Source organism: Anser anser (assembly GCF_964211835.1).
Source record: "Anser anser genome assembly, chromosome: 9".
Lineage (NCBI taxonomy): Eukaryota > Metazoa > Chordata > Aves > Anseriformes > Anatidae > Anser > Anser anser.
Window position 1 is genome coordinate 13389832 of NC_139729.1, and position 17689 is coordinate 13407520.

The 17689-nt window shown below is 49.2% G+C and overlaps 1 protein-coding gene across 2 annotated transcripts in view; it reads left to right on the top strand.

The window, feature by feature from the left end:
• Positions 1-5719: 5719 nt before the first annotated feature.
• Positions 5720-17689, top strand: part of RYK (receptor like tyrosine kinase) — a 57517-nt gene continuing 45547 nt past the window's right edge. For both annotated transcript variants that reach the window (XM_083847777.1, XM_083847778.1), the window contains exon 1: positions 5720-6146. In XM_083847777.1, coding sequence (XP_083703903.1) covers positions 5846-6146 — 301 coding nt within the window. In that variant the 5' untranslated portion in view covers positions 5720-5845. The remainder of the gene's footprint in view (positions 6147-17689) is intronic.

Sequence of the window (17689 nt, forward strand, 5' to 3'; positions counted from 1 at the left end):
TCTGGACAGGGCTGGGAGCAGTGAAAGCGGGTGAGTCAGTTGATGCTCAGTGACTTTTCTCCTAGTGAAAATGGGGCTTTTAATACTTTTGCAGAAAGGAAGTTAAATAAATATTTTCCACTTCCTGGGTAAATGCTCCAATTGTGCTTTTGTAAAAGAAGGGTGGGCTACGGTGACTCCTAGAGCTAATTGCCTCCATTCTTGTAGTGTGTGTGGGCTCTGAAAAACCCTGCGAAACCATAAAACAGCTCAAACTGCCAGAGCAGAGGGAAAAACTTATTTAAGTGATCTGTAAGATGTGACTGCATAAGTTTATAACTGCTGTTCAGTTGACTTCCCAAGGGAGAAGGGGAATGCACAGGGAGGAATGAGCTCTCTGAGGATCACTGCATGTGCAAGTAGGGTGCTGCATCTGGTGCCACGCGCAGAGCTATGGTGCAAGGTCCATCTTTTCAGCAGAGATAGAGGACAGTCCCTAAAGACATGTTTTGAAGGTTCATTAGCACTGATAAGCAACCAAAAGACCAAACAAGAGGCAGAAACCCAAGCGTCTGTCCTGCAGACGGCTCTCTGGGTGCAGCACGGTTGAGCCAGTCTCAGGTCCCTGCCACCAAGTGATGCTCAGGACATTTGTGCCAAGGTGGTTTTAACAGCAGGGGCAGGGGAAGCTACCTGGCCGGTCAGTGCATGTTATCCATGCTCCAGATCCCATCTGTCATGCTCAGTCCATAAAGGATGTGGTATTGTTGCACTTTGGTTCTGGGAACAGTAGCAGGGTGATAATAAGAGACCCGATCACATGAATTTTCCCTCGATTTTGTCATCAAAATGTTATCTTTTGTCATATTCTATCCTCTCCCGACACCAGCTCTCACCTAAGCATTAAGCACCACTTGGGTGCATGCAGAACAAAATACAACAGCATGACATTAGAGCCTTGCTGTACGACCCATGCTTGTAAAACGGCCAGGAATCCTGATGTCTGTTGGCAAGGCAAATGCTGTGGTTGACACACGAGCCAGCCCCCCACGAGTCTCCCAGGGAGGGAAGAGGTGAGATGGCCAGCCACCAAACACAAGCAATTTATTTCATATTTAGCAATATCACGGCGTGCAACGCTCCCCTTAAAAGGCAAACAAGGGAAAGGCATGTCTCTTACCAACCACAAGCTGAAATCGAATTCAGATGCTTTGCTTCCCTCCAGCCTCTGCTTGTTTAGTGCCATAGTAGCTCTTAGCTTGATGTTCCTTGGACGTTTTTTCCATTAAATGCTACATTTCTAGGAACTTGTATACTGCACTTCAGTCAACAGCCGTGTGAGCTACATTTCCCTCTCTATACATATTCCAGCCTGAATGGTCCGACCCTGGCCAGCTTTATGGACCTGCATGCTCACAGCAAGAAATTTAAATAATAATAATAAAATAGAAATATGTTGTGAAGGGGAGCAGGCTGAATGTCTGGGGGTTTTTAGCTTTGTGTTTAGCGCTGGGTCTCTGCTATTGCAGAAATGGGACATCAGCCTTCCCAGCTAGTGCCCCCTGTTTATAGTTGATGAGACAGGGGGAAAATAATAATAAACTGGGGGGGGTCTTCATGATTTTAGCTTTGAAATTTCAGCTCTTTCTTACCTTGGATGACTGCTGATCTAGGTGAAGCCATCTGTCTGTCTGTATAATTTGATATCTGGACCATTCCCTCACCCTCAGTTCTCCTCCCTGGGCTGTGGGAAAAGGGATGGCAAATTTAGAGATATGGGAGAAAAAAGTGGTAAGAACCCAGTCTGCTCCTGCCAGACAGGAGAGGAGAACTGGAAACCCTCGGACACCTGGCTCCTTGAAAGACAGATGCTGGGCTGAAGAAGCAAACCGTCTGGGCTGGGACACACATGTTTTCTGCTCCTCGGGCTGTGTGACCAACACGCAGTTTGGTTGGACCCCATCCGAGCCCTCACCTGGTACTCAGGAAGAAGAGAAACTGAAGATGAAAATGGAGGAAGAGGCAGAAGTGTCTGTGTCTGTTTCCATGTGGCTAGTTCTCCACAAGGAGTGTTACACGGTCACGTACAGTCATGAAGAGGAGGTGGGGACAGCCACCTTTGTCACAGCAGTGTGTGCCAGTGAGGCTGGACATGGGGCGATCCCAAAGCCCTGTCTCCTTTCTTCCAGCACCCCCGTAAATACACGCCTCCCACTAAGTCCTAGTGTGTCGAACTCTGCTCAGTGTCACTAACTGCCAGCTATTTGCTTTCTCAATTTTGTTTTGCATCCAGAAATGAATACCAGCTCTTCCACGTCTCCTGGGACACCGTGGTGGTAAGCGCTGATACCATCCCGCTCAGAGCACGAGCCGTGATGCATCTCGACGCCTGGCCAAGCAAAACTTCTCCGTAAGAGCGCTGTGAACTCACAGCTATTGCTAGCAGCTTTCCATGCAGAGTCTGTGTGTATCTTCTTGCAATGTATAATCTTACCCAGAATGGTTTTGAAAGACTGAGAACTTGATCCTGCCAAAAATAGTCTGTGCAGCCAAAACAAATCAACAGAGGATCTTTAGCATTTGTGCTGGCCTGCGAGTTACATTTTTCACCTTTTTCAAATGATACATTTCTTGACATCAATGAAACCTTCATTTGACTTGTAAACCCCCTAATTATTCTTTCAAGTGTGACAAACAGTATTTTAATTATAACGTCAGGGCTCAGTAAGCAATTAGCTTCACGGGTGTAGCAGAAAAGATACACCACCAGGGACTTTAGCCCTAAAAGCGCCTGTGTGCAGGCTGGCAGATGTATCCTAAGAATTTGTTTATTTGCATTTGGTTTATGTGGTTTTGGTGACCTTTCGTTCAAATCAGCCAGTGACTTACAGGAGGCGAGCTGCATACTCACTGAAAAGAAATGCAGTAAAATAATCTAGCCCGGGCCCTTCTGCTGAATATCACATTTCTGCTGAATATCACGTCCCCGCATCAAAGGCAGGGATGGCTGAGGCTAAGGGTAAAGTGACAATGTCCGTGGACAGGATGGCTGCAGGGACATTGCCCCCACGTTCCTGGTGGAGAACAGCAGCCCAGACGTGGGTTATCAGCTATAAGGCCTGGCTGGCTGGGTGCATCCTGCATGGCTACAGGGAGAAAGGGGGCAGAGAAAGGCTTCAGTCCCTTACGGTGACGAGGTGATGTGATGCCTAAGCCCATGCCACGTGGTTTCCACGTAGGCTGGACCCGAGGTAGAACCTTTTGCCCTTTGAGGTCCTCAGAGGGTAATTTGGAGGCCATGCTTCCTACCTCACTTTCTGGCGGGACGGGGGCATGGTGAATGTGGAGGTCACCTATGGGCCTGGGCACCGTCAGAGGCTGTTTTATGGCCGGGGAGCGCCACGTAAGCTGCCTGCTCGCCTCACCGGGAAAGGCCATCAACATTTTCATTGGGACCTGGGTGTATTTCAGGTTGCATGTCGCTGAAACCCAGGCAAGGGTGGCTCTGCCTGAGAAAATACCACAAGTACAACAGATAGCGCTGCACTGCTCATCTTCGAGCCATCGGGACATAACAGTGCTTTGCTCTCAGCAACCTGAACCATGGGGTTGTTATTGCTGCTGTCAACAGATTCTTTATTTTAAGGGAATAAACGAGGTTTGTTGTTGAAACAGGCTGATTTTGTATTATCTGAATTTCTCAAAAAGAGCCTGTGGAAGTTTGCGTTCATTTAGCGTGCTAGTTTGGTGGATGCTTTTGTGATGATTTTTCTAACTCAGTTTGGGAATCCTCAGCCAAAAGACAATGCTCCCTTTTGTGGGTGGTCACTTCAGACCCGCAAGTTGCCTGCCTACCCGTGGGTCCCTAAGTGAGGTCCTTTAGGAAATTCCTGGAGTCTGAGATTTCGACCATGTCTGAACTGCATACAAACACCGGGTTTAGGGGGGTTGTTTTGGGTTTAGAGGCTGAGGACATTGTCAGTGGGGAAGCTGTGACACGGAGGGCTCTCGCAGTCACCAGCATTACTCGGGCTGGTCCACATCCACCCAACTGAACTCTTGCATGTAATTTTCAACTCCATTTTCACCTTTTCTTGTGCCTCACACTGCTAAGTGATGCTTATTGTGGGGAAGTGCGTGAACAAGTGTGAACAAGTCCTCCTTCACCGCAGCCATCGTAAGTGCAGAGCTTCTTTTACAGTTTTCCACTCTGACGGCTGTGGGCTGAAACTTGCTGAGTTAAACCCCTCAGCGGCCTATCTGAATACCAGAGCATCCCCCTGGCCCGATGTCCTGTGTTGCAGAGCGACTGCGACGCAGGTTTCGTCTCTCAGAGGAAAGGTGGGCATCCTGGGTTGCGGTGTGGCACCACGCCGTGACGGAATAATGACATTTGAAATTTGGTACAGAAGAGGAAAGGGTCGGGAATGCCTGTACAGGAGATTCAAGGTTTCATAGAATCATGGAATCGCCTAGGTTTAAAAGACCTGCAAGATAATGGCATTTTTTGTCGTTTAACATTTTTATTTGACACTACGCCCCTTAAAAGCAGCTTGGGGATCTCCACAGGCAACTGCCTGAAAGGAAGTTGCAGTGAAGAGCTGTCAGTCTCATTTCTCAGGTGGCAAGTGATAGGACACTAGGAAATGGCCTAAAGTTGGGCCAGGAGAGTTTTAGAATGGATGTGAGGAAGAATTTCTTCCCCCCAAAAGTGGCTGGGCATTGGAACGGGCTGCCCAGGGAGACGGTGGAGCTGCCATCCCTGGAGGTATTTAAGAGACTCATGGATGTGGCACTTAGGGACACAGCTTAGGGATGGACTTGTAGTGTTCAGTGATGGATAGGTCTTTTCCAACCTAAATAAATCTATCATGTGTGGGGATGGCATAAAGCTGCACTAGGGGAGGTTCAGACAAGGTATTAGGAAAGAAGTCTTTTTGTGAGGGCGGTCAAACACTGGACATGCCTCCTAGCGAGGTGGCTGATGCCCCAGGCCTGTCAGTGTCCGAGAGGCATGTGGGTATCACCCTTAACAGTACGCTGTAACTTTTGGCCAGCCCTGAGCGGTCAGGTGCTGGGGCTCGATGATCTCCGCAGGACCCTTCCAACTGAGCTGTTCTAAAATCACAGAATCACAGAATCATTAAGGTTGGAGTAGCCCTCCAAGAACATCTGGTCCAGCCATCCCCCTACCACCAATGTCACCCACTAAACCATGTCCCCAAGCACCACGTCCAACCTTTCCTCGAACACCCCCAGGGACGGTGACGCCACCACCTCCCTGGGCAACCCGTCCCAACGCCTGACCGCTCTTTCTGAGAAGAAATGTCTCCTCATTTGCAGCCTGAACCTCCCCTGGCACAACCTGAGGCCATTCCCTAGTCCTGTCACTGGTTATCTGCGAGAAGAGGCCGACCCCCGGCTCCTTGAGGGGGCACCTCAAGCGGGGGGTAAACCCAGCAAAGAGAGCGGCTGACTAAAACGCTGCACCTCAGCGGGCAAAGGTGAAAAACTACCTCAAAAAAAAAAAAAAAGGGGGTGGGGGGGGGGAAGGAAAAGGTGCCGAGACCGAAACTTTCGAGGAGGGCGCCTCCGAGCGGGCACCTCGGCGGGGCGGGGCCGGGCTGGGCCGGGTGGGAGAGAGGAGGAGGAGGAGGAGGAGGAGGAGGAGGAGGAGGAGAAGAAAGAGGAGGAGGAGGAGGAGGAGGAGGAGAGGAGGCGGCCGGGCGGAGGCCGCGCGTGCGCGGGGCTGCGGGCGGGCGCAGCCATGAGCGGCGGGGCGGGGGCTGGCGGCCGCGGCGTGTGAGGAGGGGTCGGCGGGGCGGGGGGGCCCCCGTCCTCCTCCTCCTCTTCCCTCCCCGTGGAGATGGTGCCGGGGCGCCGGGGCCCGGAGCACGGCGGGGGGCGGCGGGGCCGGTCCCTCTCGGCGGCGGCGGGGCCGTGCCGGTGGTGGTGGCGGCGGCGGCGGTGGTGGTGGGGCCCGCGCCGCCATCTCCTCCGCCTCCTGCCGCTGCTCCTGCTCCTGCTGCCCGCCGGCGCCGCCGGTCAGCTCGGCCCCGGCTTGGGCTCCGGCCCGCACGGCGCCGGGCCCCCGGCCTGGCCCCCCGCCGGCCCCGGGCCCAGCCTGAGCCTGTACCTGAGCGAGGAGGAGGTGCGGCGGCTGATCGGTGAGTGCGGCCCGGCCCGGGGCGGCGGGGGGCTGCGGAGCCTGCAGGGGGCCTGGAGGGGAAGGGGGAAGGGACCGGGGGGTGTCCGGGACTGGGGGGCCGGGGGGTGGGGTGGGGTGGGGATAGGGGGGTCCGTGGGGCTGGGCAGGGGTCTGTGGGGTTGGGGGGGGGCGGCTGTGGGATGTGGGGGGGGCAGATTTCGGGGGCTGGGGGAGGATGCAGGGGGCTGGAGGATGTGGGGGTCAGGAGGGGATGGTGGCGGTGGGGCTGGCCAGGTGTGGGGAGCCGCGGGAGAGCTGGGGGGTGCGGGCAGGACCCCGAGTGGCCAGGAATGAGCCTGTGTGGGGGGCTCGGGGGGTCTAAAGGGGAGGCGAGGGGCCTGGGCTCTTGTGCTGTGGTGGCGGGGGGCTCCCTAGGCTGGAGCGAGTGGGGATGATGCGCTCTGGGAGCGGGGTGACCCCGGAGGAGATGAGCCGAGGCCCGTGATTTAATTAGCACGGTGAGTGACATTCGGAGGGCAGAGAGGAGACCTGGCAATAATTGGGTGCGTGTGTGAAAGGAATCTTAATTTCTAGGCAGGCTGACAATTGCTGCGCAAGGACTTGGAGACAGTTTGTGAAGTCCCCCATCTGGCCCGCCGCAGAAGGCTTTCGTAGTAGCTTTGTGCTTGGAGAGTCTCTGATTTAAACAAAGATTTGTTTTCTGTGGGCTTTGGCTTGCTTAGGGTTGATGGATGGAGTCTCAAAACAAGTATGTTGGTATCCCCAGAGATTTGTTTTTCAGTAGGTGTCCTATGGCTCTGTAAGCTGAAAAACAAAATCTTCCAGCAGCTTATGACTTCGTTTGCATCAAATGGACAAAATAAAAATATCTCCAGTGAACTTGGGCTCTGTAAGCACGTAGCTGACTGCAGTCAGGGGACCCAGGGGGTGAATAACGCTGTAAACATTTTTTTCCCTTATGGCTTGCTCTGGCGATTAGCATTCTGCTGTCATCATTTTTACATCGCATGTGCTTGCTGCCAGATGCTCTGTTGCAGATAGAGGATAAAACAGTCAGGCTTGCTGTTTAGCTGAGTCTCTAAACAAGTAATTAATCTTGGAAATACTGAATGGTAAGGTTTGAGCTATCCAAAGTCTAGTGCCTGAAATGTGTCGTAGATGGACTTGCTCAGGCTTCGGTTGGTCCACTACTGTAATTATTCATCATTAATCATAACATGAAGAAGGAAGATTTTTTTTTAAAGTTATATTGCACTCCATAGTTTCCCTTATGGGCATGCTAACACGGCTAAAGTCACTTACTGTTCAAGTTGTCTGTAGCTGTTTTACATTGCTTAAAATATCTGCAATGTAATGATCTGTTCTGCGACCCCAAAGGCTTGGATAAACTTGAGTCTACCATGGAAATAACAGGTTTTTAGCGCTCTGGAAGAAGTATCAGTTTATAGATCCTGATGAACAGATTGCGTTTTAGGGGTATTCTGTCCTACGTACTAGCTGTCGCAGATAAGGTGTAGTCTAGCTGGGCATCTAGGCACAGATCTCAGGTACCTGCATGTATTCCTCACGTAGAAGAAAGCCCAAAGGGACACAAATGCATTGGTTGCAGTTCTTCACACTTCTGAAGACAAAACAATCTGCTCCTTTAAAACGTTCCCCCCTGTAGTATCTGTAGTGTGTTTACGTCAAATCCAGTTTATTGTTGAAAATGCTCGGATCGGCATGGGTGAGCTGCCCAAGTGAGCAGAGGTTTTCCAGTTCCTACGGCTTCTTTGAGGAAGCCAGTGGTTCAGTGGACACTAGGACAAGTCACAGTAGATAGGAAGATGACAGTGCTTAGCGAAGTAAACTGATAGGTTCATTGAAACTGCGAGTATAAACATAAAAGCTAGTTTCTTGTATCTTTTGTTTCTAAAGAAACTCAGTCTCTTGCTACCGTCTTGCTGCGGTTGAAGGGAAAACTCTGAGGCTCTCTGAAGTGCTAATAAACCCAAGTGTTACACAGTTGCTACAGCCTGTGGTGTGTTTCCATGTTTCCTAATGTCGCTCGGGTGCTTGTTTAGATCACAAACTTGATCGGGAGCAAACGTAAGCACGCAAACATGTTGATTTGACCATAGACTGTGATAGAGTGCATCCTCCCTGCGAAGCTGGAGCGTCCTCGGCGGCTGGGGTAAGGTCTGCTGGCCCCACTGCTTGCCAGGTTGTACTGGCTCAGGGGACCACTGCTCAGAAATGAGGGTTCCGTGCCGTACTGAAACACACTTTGTGTTTTTTATTGAGACTGTGGCTCTTCTACGTGGAAGGTGAAGAAATATTGACTTAAGATTATTCGTGGCTGCTCTTTCTGTGAAGCGGAGAAAGCGCAAATGGTATGGTTTACAGTGAAAACTGCCTTCTGCTTCCCTGGGCGTTTATGCCAGATTTCCACCGTTATTCCATGTGATTCTGACCATGTGTCTGCCTCAAGATGAATTGTTTTGAAATCATCAAAACTTTACATTTACAGACGAAAACTGGTGAAAACTGGCTTGTCTTGTTGTGTGAGATCAATTTGTATTTTGAAAAAGCTGCAGCATTCCCATGATCTGAAAGCAGGACTTGCTATATGGCAGACAGATGCTCCCTCTGTCAGAAATGTCTCTTGCCGTTCCCATGGAATTTGTTCTCAGCCGTCCAAACTGTGATCCTATGGGAAAGAAAAGCTGTGGTTTTCACATGTGCCGGGTGGCGATCCCGCCAGGCGGGGCTCGGCAGCAGGTGGGATGGAGGTAGGAGGAGATGGCAGTGGGTCAGGGCACAGCCTGAGCGGTGGCAGCAGCAGCCAGAGGTGCGAGACAGAGGTGACGTGGGGTGATGCTTGCTGGGGAGAGCTGTCCAGAGCACCACAACTCCTCTTAGGGATGTCTGCGAGCGCTGCCAGCGTGGTGTCCCGTAGCTTTTTGCAGTTGGCTTGTGTGGACAATGGCAGTTCTCTTTTTCCAATTAGCGTGAATCTGCACATAAAGCTAAACATACTGTTCGTCTGGCGAAGCAGCTTCCTCTACATGCACGACAGCGCCGTGTGGTTGTAGTGCTTTATTCTAGTGACCGGGCCATGGTGCTAAACACGCAGGTAGGATGGTGTTAAATCAGTGGTGAGTTATTCAGTAGGTGCTCTGTACTTTTATTTAGTGACTTCCATTCAAATCCTCCCATGAAATCAGAATGTGGTATTTGTCTGCTGCGGTGCTTCATCGCTTCCTTTTTGCAGGGTCTGTGATACAAAGGCACACGTATCCCTGCTTCGCAGATAACAAACCAAGATTTAGAAAGTAACGTCAAAAGTACCCATTAATATAGGTAGCCAGCTCTAATTATTAAGGAATTGATAAGATCTTTTAAAAGTACGCAGCATTTTTTAGCATTTAATGCATTCAGGGTGCATCTCTCTCGGACTTGAGTTTCAGCTGTGAGTTCCTGGCCGTTCTTTCTGTCCCTGCAGTATTTTTTATTTGTGGGCTGCAAACCTGTCAGCTATGACATTGGTCTTGTGGATAGTCTTCCTCATAACACAGCTCTGGTTCTGTTTAAAGACAGGTCTAGCCTGAATATTAACAAGACTGAAGTCCTGTGGGGAAAAAAATACCGCGTGGTCCTGTAATTAAAGCTATTGTAAGGCGTTTATATGAGGGGCTGTACTAAAGGGAGGGAGCTAATGGGATTGCAGGAGAATCTTTAAGTCAGAAGTCCTACAGCGTTTGCAAGGAGTTTGCGAAGTTACTATCTTTGTCCTAGTTTCTTCTGGTTATTCATACTGAGTGTGGTGTGCTGTTGGTTTTCTGTTTGCTCTTGCTTAATTACAGAGTTAAATTAACATGCGACTTCTCTTATGTGTTCTAGAAATTCATTTGAAACCAGCGTGCAGCTGTCTAGTTAAGTGAGGTGCAAAACTGATGCAAAATCTGTTACAGTGCCCCCTGCCCTGTCCCTGGGCACCACCGCAAGGAGCCCGGCTCCGTCCTGCTGGCAGCTCCCTGCAGGCACCCATGGGCACAGGTGGGCTCCCCCGGCCTCCCCTGCTCCAGCCCCAGCTCCTGCAGCCTCTCCTCACAGTAGAGGGGCTCCAGGCCCTCCAGCAGCTCGGTGGCCTTTTGCTGAACTGTCTCAGGTGGCTCCATTTAGTGACATGGAGCGGGTTTCTTAACGTTGCTGTTTGGGCAGCAGTGCTTCGTGGTGTTTGCAGTGACCGGAGATCCTCCTGGCTGTGTCTTGCCTGGTTAGTTCTCCCTGTTGTGAAAAGGACCTGAAAATCGATGTGCTGTGATGTTAAAATTATTGGGAAGTCAAAGTATCCATTTCCTGTGATTCTTGAAATGGTTCAGAGCCTTGGTCAAAGCCTGCTCGCACCTGCCTGCCGCAGCATCGCAGCCTGGAGCACCACCGCTGAGCTGGCGTTGTGCTCTGAGTGAGTTTTGGTAGTAGCACCTGACATAGATTTCCACGTGAGATGGGCAAAATGCAGGTGCTTGTACACGAAACCCGCTCAGGACAGAAACCGCACGCCAACGTGCCTCTATCATTGCAGCCGAATGGATGAGCTGTCTGCTGAAGAGCAGGTGGCTGAGTGCCCTGAGGTCCTGAGGCACGTGTCCATGTGATACGTGACCTGTAGCTCAGAATCTGGTTCTTTTGGGCAAATGTTCTTAAATCTTCATTTTCTAGCTTTTAAGTGCTTGCCACTGAAGAATTGTAGATTTTTGCATGGTATATGCAAAACGAAAAGGAATTTTTTCACTTGAAATGAACTCAAAAACGTACAGCAGGTGCACACTGCTAGCAGGAAAGCAAGCTTCTGCCCTGACGGACGCCGTGCACAAAACACTGAGCAGCTGCTGGTGGCCTCAAAGTGTGCTCGTGTGTGCCACTGGAACGGATGCACCGGGTTAGGGTAACTATTTTATCACCTGTCCCTGGAAAGCCCCTTAGGTGATAGGTGCTTACTGGATGGTTTTTCAGTAGGTGGACGTCTCTCAAGCCCCCTCGAACCCAGCGGGATGAGGGGTGGCGGGGCTGTGCGAGGCCGCGTGCAGCAACATCTGGTGTGTGGCGAGCTGCAGCAGGTTGGGACAAGTCGCTTGCATCACGGAGTTGAGCAATCTGTTTTCGGTTTGGAGCCCTCCAGTCTGCTTGGATGCTTGTCCATCTGATTTACCGAGTACCACAGTTCATGTCAATATTGTTCTGAGGTTTATGAGAACAAGCTGCATTTGGAGTTCCTCTGCCTTTCTCCGTGCTGTTACCTCGCTGTTAATTTACTCAGTTCAAATAGTGTATGGACGGCTTTTTCTTCAGAGATGTGTGCAGTCGTATAAACCCGTGTTTGTAATGTTTACAAACCAGCAGAGGAATATGCTTCCAGGAGTTTACAGTAGCCGGTGGAGGCGGCTTGTAGCCTGGGTGAGGACTGCCTGGAAATCCCCTTTTCTGCTGCCATTCCGAGGGCTGATGGGCTGAGGGAAGTCCAGGTCTTAATTGCATTGATCTACCCTGGATTGCTGCGGTGGGTTTCTGAGGCTGGGTTGATCACACCAGTGTGTGTGCTGGAACTGAAGGATGCTGGAGGCCCGTGCCGGGCCCTTCTGCAAACCGGCTGACGAGGAGGACGCCGTGGGCAGCTGGGACTTGGCTTCCCTGTGCTCTGTGTCTGCACTCAGCCTGGGAGGAAGCAGCCATTTCGGCTCCTGTGAGGCCCAGGTCTGTCCCGTGATAAATGTGCGTGGTTCCTGTAACGTTCGTGTGTCGGGGCCTTGGGAGCAGTCTGACCTCTGAGCCTGCCAGGAAAACAAAATCCCAGAGCTGCATTCCTCGCTCCTGTGGTTTTACACCTGCATTCTGTTTGGCAGCATCTTATTTCTCACCACAAATTGTTCGGTCTCTTTGAGCACGTGCTCTCCTTCTCCCTCTGGTCTGTGGGCAGAATGGGGACAAGAGAGAGGAAATGAAGGCAAAGAGCTCCCTTCATGCATGAGAAGAGCCAGAAAGAAGGGCTCACGGTGCTGGGAGGAAGGCAGGGACTGACACTATTAAACACCAGCTGGGCAGAGGGAAGTACAGCAGATAAGGAACATGCTTGCAGGTGTGAAGAATCTCCGGGTGGCATTTTCCTGGAAGCCAGAGCTGTGCGGCCAGCTCTGCTGTGCTCGCTGGTATGTGGGTACCTTAACAGGTCAGGTATTTGAGGAAGTGTTGTTTTGTTTCCTCCTCCTCTGGTATTCACAGTTGTGTTTTGATACTGGAAAAGCTGAATTAATGAGTCAAATTCCACACGTATCGTAGTTCTGAGCTCTAGCAGGAGAGGATTTCTTGCTGACTGATTCCTGCCTGAAACTGCCTGCACCAGAGGATCACCGGGGTGTTGCTGCTTGGCTTGCAGTGGAAGGGCCCCGAGCTGGAGGCTGTTCCTCTAGTAAAGCGGTGTGCACTTACAGTTGTACCTCGGGACGCAGCTGTGAAGGCAAGGAGGCTGAAGCGCATTTAATCAGATGTGCCTCACGAATTGAAGCTTTTTTTTCTTTTTTTCCTGAATGGCGGCAGCACCAGCAGATCCCGTGTAAGAATGAATGCTGACACTCCCTGCGAATGCCTTGTGGCGGTACAAAGGGCGCGATGGCAGAGGCTTCAAACGCATTATTCCTCTTCCAGCTCTGCCTTTGTCCTTCTTTCAAGCGGATAACTCACATATTTGCCCTGACCGCTCTGGAGATCTGGGAGCAGAAGCAACAGCATGAAACTAATGTGATGCTTTAGAATTCCGCTGCCACTTACCGGGTGTTGAATGGCTGTAATTAAATTAACCAGCATATTGATTTCACCATGCTGCTTGGGAAAGATAAGGGCAGTAACATAAGCGCTGGGGCTGCTGCTGGTTGGCTTGGGAAGCTGCAGCTGTGATGCGAGAGCTAGCACGGTGAGTTCGAGCAGGTTGGTAAACTAAAAGTGCTTGTCCTCTGCGGTGTGTTGGCCTTTAGGAAGCTACTTGATGGCCTTGTGGAGTAATTCCTTATAAAATGAAAGCTGTGGCGCTTTAATTTTTCTTCTGAGTAGAGAGGTCGCCATGGAGGTGAAGGGACCTGTCTAGGTTTGGGTGGAGTTTGGTGGTGTTTCAGCCAAGTCATGGCGTTGTGTCGAAACCTTCCCAAGTGCCTGAACAGGCACAGGGGCTGATTTATCCCTTCGGCAGTGCTGTCAGTCATGGAAATAAAGCAGGAGTCTTGAAGCCAACAGGTCTGATGCATTGAGGGAGGGCTCTGTGTGTGTTTTATGTTTTTTATAACTTATACTCAGCTGAGTACTCGTTCCTGAGCTCATCGTGCCCATGTGGCTGCTGGCTGGGGCACTGCTCAGAAGGTGCCAGCACTGCTGAACTGTAGTGCTTGTCCTGCTGGGATCACTCTGTCAGCAGGGGGATGGATTACTCTAATGAAAAGAAAAAAAAAAAAAAGGTGGCACAGCTTCTGTGGGTAGGTGACACCAAAATATTGCAAACACACACTGCTCACGAGTCCAAATGACTCATGGTGTATCTTGGTTAGGTGGTTACCTTTCGGCCAGGAGGATTACAGCAAAACAGTCCTAAAGGGTTTGTGATACCCGTGAGCATTTCACTTGAAGCTGTTTATTTCAAGGCGTGTTCTGTCGCACACTAGCAGTTCATGAGCGTGGGACCTTTCTGTTATCTAGTCCCAGTGGTTACTTTCCTTCTAATTCAAAAGGAACAATTTAAACACATGGAACTTCTTGATACAATGATGATATCTGGGATGCTTGCCATTACTAATAAGTTACTTTTTTATTTCATAAATGTTCCTAGCTACTGTGTGCTAAGGATCAAGTTGTATATAATTGAATCATAAAGCAAACTTTACCGAGCAAATCAGAGTTCCCTCTGTCACCTCCAGCCCTGTCTCTGCACCATTCTTATCCCAGCCATCCCACTTACCCTTGCCTGCTGCTTCGGGTACTAGATACGTAGGTTCCTGGAACCAACTTTTGCCTGCCTTCAAATATCTCAGTGCCATGCTTCTCTTCAGCATCTCTGTTTTGGACTCAACCCTTCAGGGAACTCATGTGCACTGACCTGGCAAAGCCACTTGTGGTTTTGTTGAGAGGTGGTGGTTTTTTTTTTTCCTTTTAAGTTTCAAATGAGCAAATTTCATTTTAAAAGTGTTCTCAGAACAGTTTACTTGTATTCTACTAAAATAGTTTTTTCGCAGTTAAGGACAGTGTGGTCTTCTAACCCTTTTCTCAGCTGTCTTTGTAGCCTATCTGTCAGAAAAATGAAGATTTTTCTCTAAGTGAAGGAAGGAAGAATAAGCAGACAGGCTGTTGAGGTGGAGTTGTTGCTATTGTTCAGAGACAAACAAAAGGGTAAGCAGCTGGGCGTTAGGAGCCTTCAACGTCTTTTGGTGTGGATTAAGTTAAATAAGGATCATAAAAAGGTTGGGGTGGGGAAGACACCTTTTGGAGATCATCTCGTCCAACTTGCTTTCGCTTCAGCAAGTGCCATCTCCGTGGGGAAGCTTCCTGTTGAAGGTCTGCTCCGTGACTTCTACAAATGCCTTTTGGTGAGAAAAATGTTGTTTGCCAGTGGTGTTAAACTTGCAAATTCAGCATCTGTAAGGCAAATTGCATCGATTAGATGAAAACAGCATCAGGAAGGTGCATTGTGGGTGATCCGTCAGTGAATATTTGTCAGGATTTAATGAGAGCTCTCAGCTAAGGGTTTTCCTTCCCGTTTGCTAGCTGCTGCGAAATTTCCTACTCAGATCCCCTGCTATGGAGTCTTGGTTGGTTTTCAAGGATGCAGTCGTGCCTTGAAGTTATGTTAAATGATTCCTTAGGTTGAAAGCCTTGCCTACTGTCTGCCATCTCCTGCTGGTGAAAAGTTAGCTCTGCAGAGGTGTAAACAGCCCTTTGTGTAAATAACCAATCTGTATAATCTCCGCTCCTGCCAGGCGCAGCGAGGTGAGCTTACAAAGCAATCGTGCCGTTGGCAGTGAGGCGTATGCCTCTGCTGGGAGAGGTTTTCTGGCCAGGTAAGAATGGATTTCATTCTGGAGCCTCACCAGCCACCACGCTACACAAGCAAGCTGATGTAGAGCACCTCCACAAAGAATTTGCCCGTTTCGGGATGCTTTAGTGATGTGTCAAGCAGTGATTTCACTTCTGACCTTTTCTGTGCACTTGATACCTTTTTTTGTTTTTTTTTCAAGGTGTGTGGTACTGGGTTAGAAGACGCTCCTTTCTAGCAAAGCACAGACTGAAGGTTAGAAAAATGGTTTAAAGAGCTCTTGGGTGAGACAGAGATGCACACAGGCAATGAACTATGCAGAGGTGGGAAGCTGTTTAAAGAAAAAGTGTGTGCGTGGGGGTTCTTTTGTCTTGTTCTTTTCCCAAGTCTCAGGTCTTAGGGGAAGGGCTATTCAACAGTCAGGGAAGGAAAGTTCCTAAGCAAAAGTTAGCAAAGGTATTGATGAGCACTGGCGGGTTGCTGCCTGGTGGTTTGTCTTCCAAGCTTGCCACTGCGCCATGTCCCTTGACTTTCTTTAGCACCTGGGTTATGAAAGCAAAAGCCGCTTCTTCCTCATCTTCATGTTAAGGTTTTACTCTTTTCCTAGTGGCATGTTGGTCATCAGTCATCTTTTCCAGAGACTTGTGACCCGCACAATGTTTAAAAGCAAATAGTTCAGCCCAAATTCCCAACTGGCAGCCATAACTGGAGAGTTATTGGAGAGTCATTGTGGAGAACTAAAAATGCAGTAGGAGGTCTTCATCTGTTGCTCGTTTTATTAAAGAAAGTCTGCTTTCGTTGTTGGGTATGCTGGCTGTGTGCAAATAGGATGTAAGAACCATTTATATTTTCAGACGCTTAGTGTTACATTTCCAATAGTTCACTGTTTTCTAAATGAAACTGATGCATATGGAATTTGTATTTGATTTCCTTGTTTTTTAACTCCCAGTTGTGTTTTCAGCCTTGTGTATGTTGATTGCCGAGCGGAACTAATTAAATACATTCAAATTAGGAAGGCTTGCTCTGGGAAAGCGCTCTTTTACCCTACAAAAGAAGTTTCTGTAGCCAAGCGCTGATTTTTAATTTTACAGCCTTGTTTTCATGTGCTTAGCCTCATATATTAAAATATCAAAAGTATTTCAGCACGTATTTGTGGAACCTTCTGTGGAAGTCACCAGCAAGGCTTAGGATCTGAGGCGGGCGTTTCAAGCTTCGGGTGCATTTATAACGAGTGAAGATGGGCGGAGGGGACAGAACTATACAGTACCTTCCCTCAACAAAGGAAATTGCTCAGTGCTGGGAAAAACCTTTGTTTTTAAGGTGTAGGTTGCACGGACCAGGGCAATAGATGATGGTGAAAGGATGTTGAAGCCTGAGGTTCTTTGTCTCCTGTGGATGTTCACCCTGGAGCAGAAGTCCATGCTCTGGCCAGAGGGCTGACCTGGACGAGATCCTCAGGAGACGAGCTATTGTTCTCTGGAGCACGTGAAGCTCTGGAGAAATGCAGTATTTACACAAAGCTAGTAAGTTGTTTCACCATGCAGCTCTTCTCAATTGGTTTTTTTCGGTGCCTGTGACTCAGGAGCAAGAGTGGCTTGCTTTGTGACGGCTGCAGTGATTTTGCATCACGCTGCGGAGATTTCTCAGCTGTTTATGAAGAAACTCTTACAAATTACAGACTAGCATATTAAGAAAATTGGCATTTATTTCAGTCATTCGTGTACGCAGACAGGAGTCTACCGGAGGGCTGGGTAGGCAGCTGGGAGGGCCAGTTATGTCAGCTATTGTTACCAGATTGCTCTTACTGGGATGCTACTTGTTGCAATATGATTATGAGCTCTAGTCTAACAGCAGTCCACCTAACTCTTGCACTGCACACTTGTTTTAATTCTCTTGTGTTTTAGACAGGGTATTTCAGAATTGCATTGGGATGATTTGAGGTCTGCTGCTTGGGGTTTTAGCCTAAATAGGCTCCTTCTGTAAGGAAAACATGTTACTGCTAGTGCATGTTGTAGGACAGATTTGCTTCATAAGGATAAAGTCTAATTTTTCCCATGCTGATAGAGGCAAGCTTCTTTTGTATATTGTGCTTAAAAAAAAAAAAGAGAAGACTTGAAGCTAGACTGCTTTTGCACAAGGGCATTTGAAAAGAAGTGTTTTGTTAGGCTGCTAGACTGACATGATCCAATTTTGTAGTGAACACAAGGGCTGCCCAGCATCTTTTGCATTTGGGAAGGAAAATCAGCCTCTCCCCTTCCTTTCTGAGCTTCTTCAGATGTTTTGTTATGTTAAACAGCGAGAAGAATGACACTTTCTCTGTGGTGCTGCTTAAATTCACCTTTTTGTCTGTGCTCAAGTTTAATTTATTCTTTCAAGCTTGTGCCCAAGGCTGGCAGGGTACAAAGTTGTGGAAGTTCATAATGAAATTTAGGGGTTGCCTGGGTAAAAGGGTGTCGGTTTTGCCTTGAAATGAAAGCAAAGCATTGGTC